The sequence below is a fragment of the Heteronotia binoei genome, chromosome 4 (assembly GCF_032191835.1).
Source record: "Heteronotia binoei isolate CCM8104 ecotype False Entrance Well chromosome 4, APGP_CSIRO_Hbin_v1, whole genome shotgun sequence".
Lineage (NCBI taxonomy): Eukaryota > Metazoa > Chordata > Lepidosauria > Squamata > Gekkonidae > Heteronotia > Heteronotia binoei.
In genome coordinates this window covers 77,435,217-77,455,666 of record NC_083226.1, presented here as the reverse complement: position 1 = coordinate 77,455,666, position 20,450 = coordinate 77,435,217, and the positions used below count along the sequence as shown (strand labels likewise).

The 20,450-nt window shown below is 45.7% G+C and overlaps 1 protein-coding gene across 4 annotated transcripts in view; it reads right to left on the bottom strand.

Moving 5' to 3' along the window:
• Nucleotides 1-20,450, bottom strand: part of DAPK1 (death associated protein kinase 1) — a 165,912-nt gene that overhangs the window by 107,511 nt on the left and 37,951 nt on the right. For all 4 annotated transcript variants that reach the window (XM_060235449.1, XM_060235445.1, XM_060235446.1 and 1 more), the window contains exon 3: nt 4,348-4,569. In XM_060235449.1, coding sequence (XP_060091432.1) covers nt 4,348-4,569 — 222 coding nt within the window. The remainder of the gene's footprint in view (nt 1-4,347; nt 4,570-20,450) is intronic.

Below are 20,450 nucleotides of genomic sequence, written 5' to 3'. Positions count from 1 at the left end.
TAAAGTTAAACAAAATTAAATCAGAAGGTGGGAAATTGAAATCTAGAAAGCTTGGAAGAAGGGGAGAAGGTGTGAAATTTGGACTTTGTAAATTTAAAGGACAGTGCTAAAAAGTGGAAAGGAATTTATTGTTTTGTCTACTTATGGTTTTGGAGAAAAAGCCCCATCGTCATACACTTGCAGCTTCCACAGCCAACACAGGAAATACGTCAAGCATCGTGAGATCTCTCTACCAGCGAAAACGGGATTTGGTGGCAAGCAAAGCAGGAAGTATCGGATGGAAAAGGGAAATCATTGAAGCAGCCAGCCTACTCTAGGACTATAATATCATAGAAAAACACTGGCGACCATTGCTAGGAGGCCAAAAATTAAATAACATTTTTAAAGTGTTCGAGATATTAAGAATTGATGGAGCTGACAGAGGTGACGATTATAAGGTAAATACTATTGGACATTACTGTTAATAACTATTTTAGAAGCCTCTAGAGGAAAAAGGAATTTTTTTTAAAGTAAGGCAGAAAGTCACGACCGCCATTTTGGAAGAAATAAAAACTTTAAAAATTAATATCTGAGCCCAGGAGGCTCTGAAGATAGCGAAATTAGGCTTATTGAAAAGAGCAAGCCCCACTCTTTTAAATCTGATAGTTGAAATTTAATTTGGTGAGGTCAAAATTTTCGGTGTTTTTACATGTCAGACCATAAGCAAACCCGTGCAAGGACTGCTTCACTGGAGAAAATGCAGGACCAATTAGATGCAATGGAAGCCAGGATAATGAAAGGGATGGAGATGATAACTGCTTCCAAAAAAGAAATTGGAAAAGATATTGAAGAGTTAAAAAAAGATATAGAGGATCTCAGAAATGAGACTGTGACATCAAAAAAAGTGCAAGAAGTGGAAGGGAGAGTGAAAGTACATGATTCCACCTTGTTAAAAATACAAGAAAAAGTGGCAATTTATGACTGCAAATTGATGGAGACCCAGATACGTCTGAGAGGAGTACCTGAGGATGAAGAAACTGATTTGAAAGAATATATAATAAAAATGATTGCAGAATTTTTGGAGGAAGATCCTGAAGGGACTAGAAACATGTATGACTATATGTATAGAGTGAACTCACTATATGCAAAAAAAAATAATCTACCAAGAGATGTTGTTATAAGATACATGACAAAAGAAATGGTGGGAAAATCATGAATAAAAACTTTGAAAAGACATTGATAGTGGGAGGCAGCTGAGTAAGAATTATGAAGGAGTTGCCAAGACAAGTGATAAATGACAGAAGAGCATATAAGAAATTGACAGAAAAATTACGGGACAATGAAATGAGGTATAGATGGATAATACCTGAAGGTTTGAGCTTTGAGCTACAAGGAAAAAGGATTACAATTACAAGCACACAGGAACTGCGTGGATTTTATGAAGAACATAAAGAATTTGCACCATGATGGATTACAAATTATTATCTTGGAATGTAAATGGACTAAATTCACCACAAAAAAGAAAGGCAATGTTTCATTGGATTAAAAAGCAAAATTGTAATATAATTTGTTTACAAGAAGTACATATCAAACAAAAGGATTACAAATTTTTATGGAATAAACAATTGGGACTAGAATTTCATTCACTGGCTGAACAGAAGAAAAGGGGAGTGATTTTTTATATTAAACAAGAATTGCACCCGAAACTAGTGTTTAAAGATAAAGATGGAAGATTTGTAGCGGTAGAAATAATATTAAATACAAAAAACCCGTCGTTACTGGGACTGTGTGCACCAAATGGAGCAAAGGATGCTTTTTAAAAAGACGTTATACAACGATTTGATGAAGTGACATATGACCAAGTTTTGATAATGGGGGACTTTAATGGAACAATTAAGAACACACTGGATAGGTCTGGGGAAAAAAATAATAAGAAAGGAAAATTGCCAAAGTCTTTTTTTGAATTGGTCAAACAAGAAAACTTGGAGGATATATGGAGGAAATTTAATCCTGAAGTGTGGGACTACCTTTTTTTCAGCAAGACATAAAGCTTTTTCCAGAAGAATAGATACTTTCGAACTGTGGTGCTGGAGAAGAATCTTGAGAGTCCCTTGGACTTCAAAAAGATCAAATCAGTCAGTCCTTAGGGAAATCAACTCTGACTGTTCCCTGGAAAGTCAGATGCTGAAGCTGCAGCTCAAATACTTTGGCCACCAAATGAGAAGGGAGCACTCACTGGAGAAGATCCTGATGCTGGGAAAGACAGAGGGCGAAAGATGAAGGGGATGGCAAAAGATGAGATGGATGGACAAGAGTTACTGATGTTACTAGCAGGAATTTGAGCAGACTTTAGAGGATGGTGGAAGACAGGAGGGCCTGGCGTGACTTAGTCCATGGGGTCGCAAAGAGTCGGACTCAACTGTGCGACTGAACAACAACAAAGCAGAGATATAAACTTTATAAAGGACACAGACAAACCCAACGATTTTTTTAAAAACTTAAAATAAAACATGCTTAAAACATTAGCACTCGGTCTTATAGGTGCTTTCTTTTTTTATCTCTTCCACAGGATCCAGGGAACTGGGCACAGGGGGCTCGGGCTCTTTCCTTCCTTCTTCAGGGGGCGAGGAGGGGGAGGAGCCTCAGCCAACACAAGGGACAGAGGCTTGGCTCAGTAGCTCTGCTGTATGATTGAGAAAGTCTGGCAAAGCAAACTCTTCCTTCCCCCTTCCTCCCCAAGGGAGAAGCCTCAGCCAGTAGAAACTTTGCTCTGTAGCTCCTTTGTGATTGACCAAGCCTTGCAAAGCAAGCTGTTATGCAGAAGGAAGCAAGAGAGAGGGAGAAGGAAGCAGATAACAGTCAGTTGCTTGGGGGCCTGATAGAAGCTCTCCAAGGGCCTGATTCGGCTCCCAGGCTGCATGTTTGACACCCCTGGTTTACATGCCTTATTAAGTGATATACATAGAGGTGGGAGGACAAGGATACTAAGGAGGCTGCTAGAACATAGGAACATAGTTGACTTCTTCTTGGACTCCTTTAAAATGATCCTTCGAAGTCAGTCTGACTTCCTTCACTATAATGGGTTATTTGCCTCCCACAATGAGTGCAAGGAGGGGGAGCAGTGATCAGTGATCTCTTGGTCTTGATCCAATGGACCATGTGCCTACCTGGGTGCCAAAGGCAAGGAGTCAAGGGCCACCTTCAAATGGGAGGCCATTTCATGTTAGGCTTTGGGAGTGAATGGCTTGCAGGCCATGCAAGCATTAACACTGTGAGACTTGCCCAAGCGTAATAGGCGCAATGAATGCTCACTGGATTCAGCCATTTTAAAATCAAATTTAGTAAACGTTTTGAAAAGTGCCATCAAATTAGCTCACCAAATGAGAACATGACTGACAAAACCTGAAAAAAATCTCCTCAGAAGAATTATTCTTCTCAGAAATAAATCACCTTGGGCAGGCCGTTTTTTCTAGCAGGAGCTCCTCTGCATATTAGGCCACGCCCCCCTGATGTAGCCAATCCTCCAAGAGTTTAGAAGGCTCTTAGTACAGGGCCTCCTGTAAGCTCCAGGAGGATTGTAACATCAGGGGGGCATGGCTAATATGCAGAGGAGCTCCTGCTAGAAAAAGAGCCCTGACCTTGGGAAGCACACAACAAAAGCTGTAACATGTCCTACCTCTAAAGTGGTAAAGAAAGGTCTGAGGGGAAGAGTGCGCCCATCCCTTGGTCATAAATCAATTTAGGCAGAAAGAACCAATGCAAGCCAAGGGAAGTAGGCAGAAAGAACCAATGTAAGCCAAGGGAAATGGGAGTGGCTCACTGGCAGATCATCTGCTTGGTACACCAAAGGTTCCAGATTTAATCCCCAGCATCTCTATTTAAATGGAACAGGCAGGAGGTGATGTGAAAAACCTCTGCTTGAGATCCTGGAAAGCCACTAAGCAAACAATACTGACTTTGACGGACCAAGGGTCTGATTCAGCACAAGACAACTTCATGAGTGCTCCTAGCATTGTTGAAAACACTAAAAAGGTAAAGAAGTTCCACCTTTGCAACTGGTCTCCACATGTGCAGCCCCATATGGATTCGTTTAACCATATGGGACTGAACAGAAGTAATAAAGATGAAGGGATAGGGTTAATACTTTAATATTCAGAAGATTCTCAGATTTCTGCCTAAGTCTCTGGAGAACTACAGCTAGTCAGAATAGTCAGTTTGAGTTAGATGGGCCAATAGCCTCACTATGTGTAAAGCAGCTTCAGACCTACTAGCTATATGATATAACTTTGTTCAACAGTGAATATTGCCTATCCAAAGAGAGACAACCTGTGTGATTTTCACTCCCCAAATTATTTCAGAATTACTTACAGTTCCAGAATAAGAATGACGTCCATTTTACTCTCATACACATCATGTAGTGTGATCACATTGGGGTGCTGGATTTCTTTTAATATGTTTACTTCTCGTTCAATGTCTTCTCTGCTTACTCCCCGACGGCTGGATTTTGTTCTCCGTTTCTTGATGAATTTTGCAGCATATTGTGTTCCAGTGCTCTTCTCACGACACTTCCTTACAACTGCAAACTGCCCACTAAAAGACACAAGACAGTGTAAAGAATGTTTCTGGACAACACAATTCTTGCTTTCTATTATACTATGAGTAGCTGGAACACTAGAAATGTCATACATAACATATTCATGCTTAAAAAAAAATAATTTCCTTCACTGTCATGTGGAAGAAAAATTATCATTCAGTTCCTGAGGCAACAGGAAAGCATTCAGATATGCAATGTGCTGGAGAACTGGTTTCTGGTTTGCCTTTTTTAAGGCTCCCTACAAACCTGACATAATGTCTTACATTTAGTTTTTCAAAACCATGTCTTGCTACTTTGACAAAGTTAATGTAAAAGGACCACCGAAGAAGGCCACATGGCTGAAATGTGTGCCTGGTTAGGGTCCCCTAAGATCTTTGTTTGACTGCACTGTATGCTTTTAATCTAAACTGAGGCTATAGTAGGACCTTTAATTGTTTATTTTTAATCTTGCAAATATACTGGTATTTTTGTATAACTGTTCTATATTTATAGTCATTTCTTTTAACGTTGGGTTTGTTAATTTGGATTCATTTAACCTTCACATGGAGTCTCAGAGCTCCTTACAATCTCCTTCCCTTCCTCTCCCCAAAACAAATAGCTTGTGAGGTAGGTGGGGCTGAGAGAGCTGCTCTTCAGAGAATAACTCTTTCAAGAACTGTGAATCACCCAAGGTCACCCAGCAGCTACTTGCGTAAGAGTGGGGAATCAAACCTGGTTCTCCAGATTAGAGTCATCTGCTATTAACCACTATACCAAACTGGCTCTACATTAAGATCCCCACACATCATACACCCACATTCAGGGGACTTTCCCCTTCAAGGGGGCATATGCAGTTCTGCCAGATGCTCCAAAGTGGGGTGCCCCAAGGACAATCACACAGGTGGACACTGGGGCCAGGCTGCACCCCAAAACAATCTTTGGACCACCTCAAATGATTAATCCCCACACTACGGAGACTGCCCCCTGCAGGAGGACATACAGTGGAGCTGGGTCCAAACACTGATTCTGGCACCACAAGCTTCTATTTGGAGTGCCTCCAAAAGGCCTGTATTACAAAAGAAATCTGAATAAGGAACTGGAATGACTGCATGCCCTCTGTACACTGAACTGTCTCACAAACAGGTAAACAAAGTAAAACAAAATTAACCCACAAACAGGTGAAAACAGGCTGAAGAATGTCAATACATTTCATACTATGGTTTTGCAGGCTAATCAGTCAACAATGCCTGTGTCAGCAGTTTTATTCCTGTATACTATAATGGCAGGTGAGATTTCATACCTTCACTAGTTTGTCTAATTTTACTAGAAACTGAAGGAATAAGTACTCACAATGAAATGATTATCCTTTATATAATAAAAGTCTTGTGATAAGGCCATATCCAGGTCTCCCATTGGCTTAGGGGTACACTCCAGAAAACACTGGCCCATCGTGCGTCAGTCACCGCCACTGGGTTCCCACTGGCTGACTCCCCTGTCCCCTGCTTACTGAAGCCTGAGAATGCTGAACAAACCACCAAAACAGTCTTAGCTCAGAGACAGACACATCTCCAATGCTCCTGTGTCCTCTCTGTCAACCAGCCTCAGAAAGGGCTGCCGCTCTACTGTGGCCTAACAAACTATCTTCTCAGATTTCATGGCGGCCACCTCTTTTGTATCACTCCCTCCCTCCTCCCCTCAGCCTTGCCCCAGGACAGATGAAGACTCGGAAAAGACAGGTTGCTTACCTGTAACTGTAGATCTTCGAGTGGTCATCTGTGCATTCACACTCATAGGATATAGCGCCTGCACCGATCTCCCGAATCAGTACCTCAAAAGCCTGGGATTTTTTCGCGCTCGGCACCAGTGGGCATGTGCAGGCGTTCCAGTACGCATGCTCACCAGAGCCAGCGTGAGGATCCCACCAGTTCCTTCTTGACTGCTGGAAGCCCCTACTGGAGGGAGACCGTCAGCAGTGGGGAAGGAGGGCGGGTAGTGTGAATGCACGACTACTCGAAGATCTACAGTTACAGGTAAGCAACCTGTCTATCTTCTTTGTGGTCTCTGTGCTTCACACTCATGGGAGATTAGCAAGCAAGACATACCTGGAGGTGGGAAGACGGTCAAACAGAAGAGACAGCTTGCAGCACCGCAGCTCCCAGATGAGTCCTCTGCTGAGCATGCACATCCAGAGCGTAGTGCTTCATGAAAGCATGTGGAGAGGACCAGGTGGCAGCCTTGCACATGTCCGTCAGGGAAACGCCTTTTAGGAATGCCATCGACATTGCCTCTGCTCAACAAGTCCGCCTGCAGATTGAGCACCCCTGGAAGGTGTGCAGCCCTTATGAAGATGTCGTGCTCCAGGCACTTCATCCACAGCTCTAGTGCTAGCGCACAGAGTTGACGAGAGACTGTCCTGCCCTGCCTGTTGATATAACACAGGGCTGTAGTATTGACCGTCAACAGGGCCACCGCCTTCCCTGCCACTATGAGACGGAAAGACCGAAGGGCAAAGTGAATTGCCAACAGTTCCAGATAGTTTATGTGGCAATGAGTCAATTGTGGAGGCCAAGGGCCCCCCACACAGAGAGAGTCCATGTGAGCACCCCAGCCCCACAAAGACGCATCTGTGGTGATGGTCACCGTTGTTGCAGGTAGGTGGAAGGGAGCTCCCTGACAAATATCGTCTCTGGATTTCCACCATCACAGGGTCTGGAGGGTCAAAGGTGGAATCGTAAACGTCTTCCAAGGTGAGTCCCGTAAAGGCTGAAACTGTCTGAGAAACCACAGCTGAAGACCTCTCATTCTCAATTTTGCGAACAGCAGCAAGCTTGTAGTCGCCGCCATCAGCCCCAGCATCCGCTGCAGCTGTTGTGCTGTGCCCCATTTCCGACTCTGGAAAAGAATGACAAGATTGATGATGTCCGTCGCTCTCTGCTGAGGCAGAAAGGCGCAGTGAAGGTTTGAGTCCAGCAAAGCCCCTATAAACTGAACTGTCCATGATGGAGTAAGATGAGACTTTGCCATGTTGACCTGCAGACCTAAGGTGTGAAGAAGACGAAGAGTAGTGGCAATATGGTTGGACAGACTTTCTTCCGACTCTGCCACAAGGAGCCAATCATCGATGTATGGAAAGACGACTATGCCTTGAAGCCGGAGATGTGCGGCCACAACACTGATCATCTTGGTGAATACCCAAAGTGCAGTGCACAGACTGAACGAAAGGGCTTTGCACTGGAAGTGGTTGGAACCTACTGCAAACCGAAGCAAATGCCTGTACGCAGAATGGATGCTGATGTGGAAGTAGGCATCCTTGAGATCCAACGTTGCCATCCAGTCCCCTTGGTTGATGAGGGGAAGGATTGTTTGCAGAGTGGACATTCTGAATTTCTGGTACACTATAAACTTGTTCAGATTCCGAAGGTTCATAATTGGCCTCAATACCCCATCCAGTTTGGGAACCAGGAAATAACGAGAGTAGAAGCCTCCCGTTCTGGCCTCTACTGGGACCGGTTCTATGGCTTGTTTCTGTAAGAGGTTGCTCATCTCCGCCAGCAGAAGTGGGGAAGGGGGTGTGGTGACAATCACTGACTGAGTCAGAACCTGAACGAAGTCTATCTTGTACCCTTCTGCTATGATGGAAAGAGCCCACCTGTCTGTGGAGATGGACTCCCAAGCCGGAAGGGTTGGATGAAGGTGGATGATAGATGAAGTAGGGGCGGCAATGCGTGCTACTGGAAAGTCAAAGGCCCTGCTTTTGTGGGCGAGCACCCTTAGATTTGCCAGTGGTTTGTGCTGAAGCAAACCTGTTTCGGTTATTTCCCCTGTAAGGAGACCTACTTTCAGGTTGGGAAGATCAAGGTCTCCACTGCTGATCAGGGGAGAATTTTTGGTAGGGCCGCTTAGGCCAGGATTTGTGCCACTGCTTTGGCCTAGCAGCCTTAGATGAGGCCGGGACACCCAGGTTCCTTGAGGTTTTTATGCTCCTGTCCATCTCCTGGAGGACACTGTCTGTGGTTGAGATGAAGAGACCTTCACCCTCAAAGGGTAGATCTTCTACGAAAACCCTGGTGTCAGGCTGGAGAGCTGCAGACCTCAGCCAAGAGTGACGGTGTAGGGAGACAGCAGACATGATGGTTTTGGCTGATACGTCAACGATGTGCTTTGCTGCAGTCAGTTGTTGCTTGGCTACAGCAAAGCCCTCCTTTTGCAGCTTTCTAAACGCAGATCTCTTTTCCTCGCTTAGGGAGGACAAAAGGGGTATGAGCTGCTCCCAAATTGAGTATTGGTATCTAGCCAAGGCTCCAGCCGAATAAAACTTCCTTCCTGCATTGTCCAATTTCTTGCCCTCCTTGTCAGGTGGAGAAGAATGGGTCTTGTGGGCCTTGGATGACGAGGAGACTACCACTGAGTTGGGTTTGGGGTGAGCAAATAAAAACTCAGCACCAGCCTCCTGGACCCAATACATATGATCCAATCTCCTGGAAGAAATAGGAGTGGACAGCTGGCTTTGCCCAAGGCTCCTTCACCGCCTGCAGAATGACTTTTGTTACAGGTAAGGCCACAGCCGTCAATGTGCCCCGCTGCATAATATTGAAGACAGTGTCATTGACGACTGGCTGCGGTTGCGTCACTGTGAGGGAGAGCGAGTGTGCCATTCATTTCACCAGGTCCCCATAAGACTTCAGCTCTTCCGATGGCGACATGGGAAGGTCCTCAGCAATATGCGATGCTGGCGAAGGTTCCACAGCTCTGTCCGGGTCATCGGTACCGGGTCATCGGAGTCCGATGACGAGGAGTCCTTTCTGACTGAGTGTTCGGAGAGTATCGGAGTCGAAGCTCGCTTGGGGGACCGCAGAGATACCAACGATCGAGCTTGTACTTCTTCCACCCTCTCTCTACGTCTCTCGGGAGGGATCGACCGCCGAAATCGAACCACTGTCACTCTGATGGCGCGATCCCGATGAGTGGGTGTGCTGGGTCAGGTCTATCCCATGCTCCGATCCCAACTGGAGAAGCTGCTGTGAATCCTTGCCTCTCGATACCGAAGGACTCCTTGGACGTGGAGACGCCAGGATCTTTTGGGGTGGAGCAGATTGCGTCAACACTGAAGCATCCCAAGAAGGGGAAGGAGTGCGGGAGAGCCTGTTCTTTTGCTTCTTCTTCGGGAGGGATGATTGGGTCCCCGAATCGTCCTGACGTTTCTTGGCTGGAGTCAGCACTGACCCTTCAGAGGATCGTTTTGTGGGTCGGCCTCGCTCGGATGGCATATTGGTCTGCATCGGAGATGATGGATCGACCGATATAACCGTTGGGGCCGGGGCAGCTTCTGTACCGACGGGCCCGTTGCCATTTTCGGTGGACAAAGAGCCAATTTCACAAGTGCCAGCAGATAGTCTCGCTGCACGGTTTTTGCGGGTTTGCTTAGAGAAGGTTAAGCAGTGCAGGCACAAGTCAACTCGGTGTCCCTTGCCCAGGCACAATAAGCAGAAGGAGTGACCGTCAGGAGGTGCGATCTTCTTACCACACAAGCGGTACCTCTTAAAAAAACCCTAATGCCTTTCCATAGGCACCAAAAAGAACCACACAGAATACTTTATGAAGGAATGGCGGGGGGGGGGGGGGGAATAAAGCCCCGAAGGGCAGATCCAACAACAATCTTTTTTTCCCCTAGCAATAACTATCTATAACTATAAACTATCTAACTATTAACTATGGCAAAACAACAAATGGGCTATAAACAAGAAGAAAATCCAAAGGGTTACTGTACCTAATGGAGAACTGAAAGGAGATCCTCTCAGCGTAGCGGTCAAAAAAGAACTGGTGGAATCCTCGCGCTGGTTCCGGTAAGCATGCGTACTGGGACGCCTGCGCATGCCCACTGGTGCTGAGCGTGAAAAAATCCCGGGCTTTTTAGGTACCGATTTGGGGGATCGGCGCAGGCGCTATATCCCATGAGCGTGAAGCACAGAGACCACGAAGAAGATCTGCTAGCCAGAGGCTGCTGCTAGACAACCAAGGTTGCTTCTGTCAGTAAAGAGTGAGGCCTCAGCTGAATATTTTGCCAGAGTCCACCCTCCAAGGCAGTTGTTTTCTCCAGAGGAAGATGAATCTGTTGTCTGGAGTTCAGTTATGATTCCAGGAGATCTTTAGACTCCACCAGAAGGTTGGCTACCCTAGGCCTGGCAGCATCCTCTCGGTGACTTGATGCCACCTGACTGGCATGACTTAACTAGCTGCTTGCTCCTGTTCAGCAGCAGCCCCCCCCCCCCATGACAGCAATGTGACTTAGCAGTTTCCAACTCCAAGGGTGGAGCCTGGAGAGGATGGGTTAGAGGAAGGGTGAGATCTCAGGCAGGTATAATGCCATAGATTCCACCCTCCAAACCAGCCATTTCCTCCTAGAAACCATTGTTGCCAATCCCCAGGTGAGAGCTGGAGATCACTCAGAATTACAACCACTCTCCAGATGGCAGAGATCAGCTCCCCTGGAGAAAATGGCTGCTTTTGCTAGGTGGACTCTGTGTCATCATACCCTGCTGCTTCTCTCCTGCTTTGGTCCTCACTGCAAAGAAAGACTGCATTTTTACTAGGTAGAGGTTGTAGGGAGGGGGGAGGAGATAGAAAACTGAAGTTACATCATTTCCTCTACAGCAAATGGCCACCTTGAGGCACATACTCTATGGCAGGGTGGCCAAACTGTGGCTCAGGAGCAACATGTGGCTCTTTCACACATAGTGTGTGGCTCTTGAAGCCCCCACAGCCCCATTGACTGGCTTGTAGATGGCATTTCTCTCTTTAAATCACTGCATTTAAAGTTAAAGTTGCTTTCTTTCCACTTCTACCCTCCCCTCTCACCATCTTCCTTCCTTGTCTTGCAGCTCTCAAACATCTGACATCATGTCTCATGGCTCTCAGACATCTGACGTTTATTCTGTGTGGCCACCCTTGCTCTATGGTATATCATAACACAACCAGGGCAGGCAACCTTCCCCCCACCCCCACCCCGATTATGCCACAAGCTCACAGTGATGCTAAATGCCACAAGGCTGAACATGACAGGAAAGGGCAGCACTGCAAACAAAAGGAATGCTGAGCTTCAGCATCTGTGACTGTCACAATGCCCTCCTGTACCCCCCCATAATTATTCTTCTGACTGTTATGGCTTAACTAGGCCTAGCTGCTTGCTCCTGTTCAGCAGCAGCCCCCCTATAACAGCCACTGCGACTTAGCAGTTTCCAGCTCCAGGATGACAAATTCCTGGAGATTTGAGGGGTAGAGCCTGGAGAGGGTAAGGCTTGAGGAGAGCTGGAACCTCAGACAGATACAATGCCATAGACCACCCTCCAAATTAGCCATTTCCTCCTGGGAACTATTGTTGCCAATCTCCAAGTGATGTGGAGATCACTCAGAATTACAACTGCTCTCCAGATGGCAGAGATCAACTTCTCTGGAGGTGTGGGGGAGAGGAGTGAATGTCTTAACTTGGGTGGGTGAGAGGAAAGACAGCAAAGGTGGGGGAGCACACACACAAAGTCTCTTTCTAGAGCCTATTGTATTTTTCTCCACAACAGCTGTATTCCCAGTACATGATAATTGTTGGAGAATGCTCAGTTTGGGCAGGCTGTAGAGAAGGAGCGGTAAAAGGTATATTTGGGGAGGGACAGTGGCTCAGTGGTAGAGCATCTGCTTGGTAAGCAGAAGGTCCCAGGTTCAATCCCCGGCATCTCCAACTAAAAAGGGTCCAGGCAAGTAGGCGTGAAAAATATCAGCTTGGGACCCTGGAGGGCCGCTGCCAGTCTGAGTAGACGATGCTGACTTTGATGGACCGAGGGAGGTCTGATTCAGTAGAAGGCAGCTTCATATGTTCATATATATGTTCGTATAAAGGGATGTCCCTTGGCTTAGAATGGCAGTGCTCTCAAATCACCAAAGCTGCAAATTACATTTTCTTGAAAGCTAGTAGGTAAACACATTAAAAATTATCGTCTAAAAACAGTGTATAGTCATTGTGCTAAATGGTCTAATATCACAATATTTAAATGCTCCACTACATCTTCACATGTACAACACAAACTGGGATAATCTGATCTATTTACATTGCAGTCACACTTATCAAAGCCTAGATAATAAATCCATTTAACATTAGATTAAACATGTGCACTTTAACAAGAACAAACTAGTTACATACTTTGATAACATAAAATATTACACAAACAACTAACATGGAGGAAAAATTCAAATGTAACATGGAGGAAAAATTCAAATGTAGGATTTGGAAGGGAAGTAAGCCTTCAAAGAATTCTTGCAGCAAATACATGAATGTGTAAGAAAAGGCATTTGACTTCCAGCTAATACTTTCTTATTGTTATTGTGTCTGTAGAACCCCATTCAGAATTTTGCACACAAAGAGGGCATCCCAAATTAGTTGACGAGACAGAAGTAATTTTCATATATCTGTGACTTTTCAAATTATTTTTCTGTTAGAAACAAACTGATGTTCAGTCCTGCTTAAACTAACTGGGCCTTGATCATCAAATTATGTAGAAATGTTAACCTTTGTTTCATACTTGTTGCTTAAAACAAATAGTTCTCTAAATCATTGATTCTTAATTTTTTTCAAAGTGGGACTGGCTGCTAAACTTACTCTATTTTTTAGGAACCTATTGCAAAATAATTCCATACTACCTTCCCCTCTCCCCAGCATAAATCACAAGAATTTCATATCACACATCAGATTATATTTTATTGCTACCAGTATGGTGTAGTCAAGACAAGAAACTGGAGAAACAGAGGTTCAGATCCTCACTCTGCCATGGAAACTCATTAGGTGACCAGGGGCCAGTCACATTCTGTCAGTCTAACCTATTTCGCAGCATTGTTCTGAAGACAAAAATGGAGGAGAGAATGATGTATGCCTCTTTGGGTCCCCACTGGAAAGAAAGGTGGAGGATAAATGAAGTAAAATAAAGAAAAATAAAATAAGTTTACAGCATTTTTGGGTAACAGGCTGTGTTTTATAACCATTTCAGCATGCAGAAGCAAACTCAAATTTACTATCAAACATTCCAGAACCTCCTCTCCCAGCTCACCCAGTTCCACTGCCTCCTTCCTAGTCCTATCACTCACTTATGAAAATGTCAAAATCCACTTCTGAGACTAGGGGTACCAGGTCCAACTCAATAAATGTCTGGGGACTTTGAGGATAGAGCCAGGAGACTTTGGGTGACAAGCACAACTGAACTCCAAAGGGAGTTCTGACCATCACATTTAAGGGGACCACACACCTTTTAAATGCCTTCCCTCCATTTGGAATTAATGAAGGATATGGACACCTTCTTTTGGGGCTCACAGAATTGAACTGCCTGGTCTAATCTTTTTGAAACTTGGGAGGTGTTTTGAGGTGAAGCACCAGATGCTATGCTGAAAACTTGGTGCTTCTACCTCAAAAAAACAGCTGCCCCAGATACAGATTGATTCTCCATTATACCTTATGGGAACTGGTCTTCACAGGGTATAATGGAGTGCCCAGCAGATATTCTCCCTCCCTGCTGAAGCAGGAGGGGGAGGGTCTCCAAACCAGGGGATCCCCTGCCCCCAACTGGGGATTGGCAACTCTATTTGGGTCTCAACTAGAATTACTAACTCCAAGGTTTGGAAATTCCTGGAGCTTTGTGGGAGCCTCGGGAAGCCGAGGCTTGGGGAGACCTTTTAATAATATGAATTTATATATGTGTGTTCCTTCATAATGCCTTAGAGTCTGTCCTCCAAAGGGAACTGATCTCCGGAGATCAAGTATAATTCCAGGAGATTTCCAGGCACCACCTGGAGATTGGCAGCATTGGTCCAAACCCACAGTTTGAGAACCACTGCATTAAAAGAACACAAATGTTTCCCTGATCTATAAGAAAACGTAATCTACAGAGACACTATCTGTAGCAGACTGCTACTAAAAAGTGATTGCTGCCAAGTTTTGTTATTTGGAAGCTGGATATATACATAGATTCAAGCACTATCAGATTGCATAAACTGATAAAGGAACAATGAACTCAGCAACATGAATCAAATACCAATAGAAGTACATTCAATTTGGAGGCTGATAGGATTTGTAATCAGGAGATTTGTAATCAGATACAGAAAACCAGCATTTCTGTTCATGGTATAGAATCAAAGAAATGAGGCTGTTGATGTTATTTTTAATGTAAAGATGAGAAGCAAACCTAATTAACTGTGGTACTACCAGAGGCATAAGGATGTTTGCCAGCTTACATTTAAATAATCTTCCTATTCACTCTTGCCATAAATTTTGTCTACTTATCAGAACAAAGAATCTAATTTTATCCATTTTGCATAGCAAATGTATGGTATCAGCCTAGCAATAAATTGTGAATTCATGGTTCTGTACATATGTCATTTAGATATACTTTAAAGCAAGCTTATTATCGCCTTTCTAGGAGAGATTTTTTTTAAAAAAACAACTGTTATTGGAGGTCACCCTTTTGAGATATGCAATGCCTCAAAAATGGGGATTCTAGCAAGCTACTTCTCATTTGAACAGCAAATGAAGTACTGTCTTAAGTACTTGAGCCTTTCATTTTGCAGGTGTAAAGCGTAGTGACACACAAATGTGTCTGCCAATGACCAAGTGACAGCTCTGCAAATCTCCATCAATGGCATCCCTTCCAGAAAAGCTGTTGAAGCCACTGCCCTAGTAAAATGGGCATAAATGTTTAAAGGGCATGGTAACCTGGCTCTACCATAAAACACCCTAATGGCCCTGACAATCCATCAGGACAGGGTTTGAGATGACACTCTCCTACCACTTTTAGGGCCATTAAAGCAGATAAATGGGGCTCTATCCCTGCAGAACTCCAGGGTTCTTGAGGTAAAATAGTAGCGTCCTTCTAACATCTAAGGGATGCCACAAACGTTCATTTTCAGAGCCTGGTGAAGGAAAGAAAATGAGCAAAATTATATCTTGGGATAAAAGGAACCTGGAAACTAACTTAGGGAGAAATCTAAGATTAGGGCGAAGGATTACCCTCTCCAGGGTGAAAAAAACTTCAAAAACAGAGAGTCTGTCTGAAGAGCTGCTAATTCATTCACTCTCCGGCTGAAGTATAAGCTGCTAAGAAACACACCTTCATAGAAAGCTCTGCAAAAGAACAGGTAGCTTGCGGTTTGAACATTAACTGTGCTAACACAACCAATAGAGACCTATGGGGCACTAAAGGATCCTGGACGGGCAAAGATTACCTAGCTCTTTAAGATACCTCTTGGATAAATGGTGGGAGAAGACTAATCCTCCCTCAGTTCTCTAGTGCTAGCAACCACGTGAATATTCAAAGAGGAAATGCCAGGCCCTTAGTTTTCATGCACAATAAATATTCAAAAATCACCTGCAACGAGGCACTATCTGGAAATACCTCCTTCCTACTACACCAGAGGGAAAACTGTCTCCACTTACTACATATATGGTTTCCAGCGTTAGGCTTGCATGATTGCAGAACACTGTTAACCTCCTGCAAAAATTCCAGGTCTCTTTCTGAAGCCTCCACAGACTGAGGCAGTTCAGATTGTGATGAAACACCAGGCTGATTCTGATTAAATCTGGTTGATTTAGAAGGGGGAGAAACTGGCTCTGGCAGATATCCATAAGGACCAGAAATAATAGAGAACAAAGAAAGCTGGATGTCCTAGGTTCCTCAGCAGCATTAAGTTTCAAACTCTCTCACTATGAAACTATTGTGGCTGGTTACCAGCTCTTCTTATGGGAGAGACAGAACACCACTAGTGGTCACATACGGCTCTCAACTCAAAACAGTTCAATGCATCAACAGTGACTCACAATCTCTACTGCATAATAACAGTTCTCTTTCACAGGTACTGGAAGGCAAACCTTTTCTTGCCCACAATCAGCCCCTCAACCTTAAACAACTCCTTACTCCTCATAATACAACATCTAATTTGAATATGGACACTGTTACCTGAGCTTGCAATACACCCAGATAGGGATGGGTACAAACCGGGAAAATTTAGGTTTGTCCTGGCTCGTGGTTCATAGGGTCTCACAAAACCACAAACCTTCCCATTTACCGAACCAGTTCATTTCATAATAATAATAATAAAATTTTATTTATATCCCGCCCTCCCCGCCAAAGCGGGCTCAGGGCTGCTAACAACATTTTCATAAAATTATACAAAGTTTAAAAACACATTAACTTTAAAACGTTCGTTAACCAATACAATACAAATTTCCAGGTGCTAATTCCATTTATAAATGATGGTAGCGAAGTCACCCAACAGCAGTCTCTCAGTCAACAAAGGCCATCCTGAAAAGGGTGGTCTTGCAGGCCCTGCGGAACTGGTCAAGGCACCGCAGGGCTCGCACTTCTTCCGGGAGCTGGTTCCATAGGTGTGGGGCTGCGATGGAGAAGGCCCGTGTACGAGTGTTTTGAAGTATGGCTTCCTTTGGTCCAAGGATAGTCAGCTTGTTCTTCCCTGCTGACCTCAGTGCTCTCTGGGGTTCGTATGGGGAGAGACGGTCCCTTAGGTAGGCAGGTCCTCGGCCATATAGGGCTTTAAAGGTAATAACCAGCACTTTGTAACGAACCCGGTAAGTAACTGGCAACCAGTGCAGTTCGCGAAGCCCCGGCTGTATGTGCTCCCATTTCGGGAACCCCAATATCAGCCTAGCCGCCGTGTTCTGCACCAGCTGCAACCTCCGGGTTCGGCACAGAGGCAGCCCCATGTAGAGGGCATTATAGTAATCCAATCTTGAGGTGACCGTTGCATGGATCACTGTTGCTAGGTCCCGGCGCTCCAGGAAGGGAGCCAACTGCTTTGCCCGCTTCAGATGGAAAAACACCGACTTGGCAGTGGCTGCTATCTGGGCCTGCATTGATAATGAAGGCTCCAGTAGGACTCCCAAGCTCTTGACCCGGTGCGCCGCCTTCAGAGGCACACCGTCAAAAACTGGGAGAGGTATTTCCCTCCCCAGGGCGCCGCGACCCATGCAAAGGACCTCTGTCTTCGTTGGGTTCTGCTTCAGCCCGCTCAGCCTAAGCCAAGTTGCCATGGCCTGCAATGCCAGGTCCAAATTCCCTGGAACGCAGTCAGGCTGGCTATCCATTAGCAGATAGAGCTGGGTGTCATTTGCATATTGGTGACACCCAAGCCCATACCTCCGGGCAATCTGGGCAAGGGGGCGCATATAGTAAGTAAGTTTATATAGATATTAAATAGCATCGGGGAGAGAACTGCTCCATGCGGCACCCCACAATCAAGTGTGTGCCTCTGGGACAGCTCACCCCCGATTGCCATCCTTTGTCCCCGACCTTTGAGGAAGGAGGAAAGCCACTGTAGGGCTAGCCCCCCAATCCCTATGTCGGCGAGGCAGCGGGTCAGTAGCTGATGGTCGACCGTATCGAACGCAGCCAACAGATCTAATAACATCAGCACCGCCACGCCGCCTCGGTCCAGATGCCGCTGGAGGTCATCTACCAAGGCGACCAGCACTGTCTCCGTCCCATGACCTGGAAGAAAGCCGGACTGGCAAGGGTCTAGGATGGAAGCGTCATCCAGAAAACCTTGCAACTGCAACGCCACTGCCCTCTCAATGATTTTACCAAGAAACGGTAAATTAGAGACCGGTCGGTAATTTGCCAATTCGGCCGGGTCTGCTGTACTTTTTTTCAGGAGGGGGCAGACCATAGCCTCAGAAAGGGATCTATTTATGATGTTCCATAAAGAACATCTAAGCTCCCTTTGGCAAGATTTAATCAGCCAAGAAAGGCAAGGGTCCAAATCACAAGTTGTTGGGCGTGCAGAAGAGAGAATTCCGTCGACTTCCTCCAGGCAGAGCGGGTCGAAGCGATCCAGAACAAAATCAGAAGACAGGCACGGAGCCTCAAGTTCCTGTACTGTATGCAATGTGATGGGAACGTCCTGGTGGAGCGACGTGATTTTATCTGCAAAATATTTTGCAAAAGCCTCGCAGCCTATCTCTAATTCCCTCATATTTGGTCTGCCTTGAGGCAGTGTGGTAAGACTTCCAATTATTCTAAACAATTGAGCTGGGCGCGAATTTGCAGACGCAATCCTGGCCTCAAAGTAAACTTTCTTCGCGGCCTTGACTGTCATCTCATAAGACCTCATAAACGATCTATAGGATGTTCTTGTTGCTTCGTCACGAGTATGCCGCCACTGCCTCTCTAGTCGTTTGAGCCCTTGTTTCAGCTGACGTAACTCCAAGGTGTACCATGGCGCCAGCCTCACATGAGGGCGTAGAGGACATCGAGGTACAATCTCGTTGATTGCCCTGGATAGCCGGCTTTGCCAGGCCTCCACCAGGTCATCAAGGGAATTGCCAGGGGGCCAGGGATCCCGCAGGGCCATTTGGAACTGTTCCAGGTCCATTAGGCTCTGCGGGGGAGCCAAAATAGGCTCTCCACCCACACAGGGTTGAGGCGGTGTCTCCATACAGGCCTTGAGGGCTAGGTGATCCGACCATGGTACCGCTTCTACCGCGATATCGTTCACCAAAATCCCGGACGCAAAGATCAAGTCTAACATGTGCCCAGCCCGATGCGTGGGTGTCGTGACAAATTGAGAGAGTCCCAGAGTCGCCATGGACGACACCAGGTCCATTGCCTGATTGGAGGCCGCGTCATCAGCGTGGACGTTGAAATCACCCAGGACCATAAGCCCTGGGTACTCCAACGCCCAGCCTGCCACCGCCTCCATCAGGGATGGTAAGGCGCTGGCTGGTGTGTTAGGCGGATGGTACACCAGCCAGATTGCCAATCCCTCTCCGACATCCCACGCTAGACCAGCACATTCAATACCCTTGATCGTTGGGGCCAGGAGAGCCCGGAAGGAGTAACCCTCCCGTATGAATAACACCACCCCTCCCCCCTGTTAGTCCGTGATTGATAAAAGACCGAGTAACCCGGGGGGGGGGGTCATCTGGGAAAGAGCCACTGTCTCCCCATCTCACACCCAGGTCTCAGTCACGCAAGCCAGGTCTACGTCCTGCCGAAGCAGGAACTCCCTAAGAGTTGAGGTCTTATTATTCACGGACCTGGCATTGCATAACACCAATGGCGGAGACGGGCACTTCCTCTTGGCCCCACTACCTTTCACCGTTGGGATGGGAAGTAGACTGGAAGGGGGCCGAGCACTGTTTTGTCTCCGCCTCCTTCCGTTACTCTTCTGTCTATTCCCACCGTCATACCTTCCCCTTCTTAGGAGCACTGGAATCCCCTGGCCCAGCATCCACACCTATGCCCAGGGTGATTTTTCTAATCCAGGACAGTCTCCCCCCTCCCATCCAGATTCTCAGTCTGCAACTTAAGTTCTTGCCTCACAATCCGCTTTACCCCCTTGTTGTCTGACTCACTATATAGTAGATCAAATTAATTAATTTAAACCCACCCTACTACTCCCTCGAATTGATTAGTCAAATTAATTTATTAATTTCCATTTCTAGCATATTAATAAATAATCCCCCTTATAATTTCCTAATCAATCTGCTAAAAATAAATATATAAATATATCTGTTTCAATATATAAATATATAACAATCCAATTACTTATCAAGCCATTAAAATCTAATTAATTAAGTGCAGTGCTTATGGGCAGTCGCGGTTGTTCTCTCCGGCTGTGTTCTCAAAGTGCCGTGCAGGTTGTAAGGTGCGGTACAGTTCATGTGGGCGTGACTTCTTTGGGGGCCTGATATTAATCACAGCTCATGAGGTTTGTGATGTGGTAGAACATCCCGCTTGTGGGTTGGATATGTCAAACTTGCAGCAAGTCACCAACTGACTCTCCTCTACCTGCCCTCCAAGTCTGATGAGGATTGGATGTGGGGGGCAAGTAATAGTGCCCCAAAGGAGTCCCC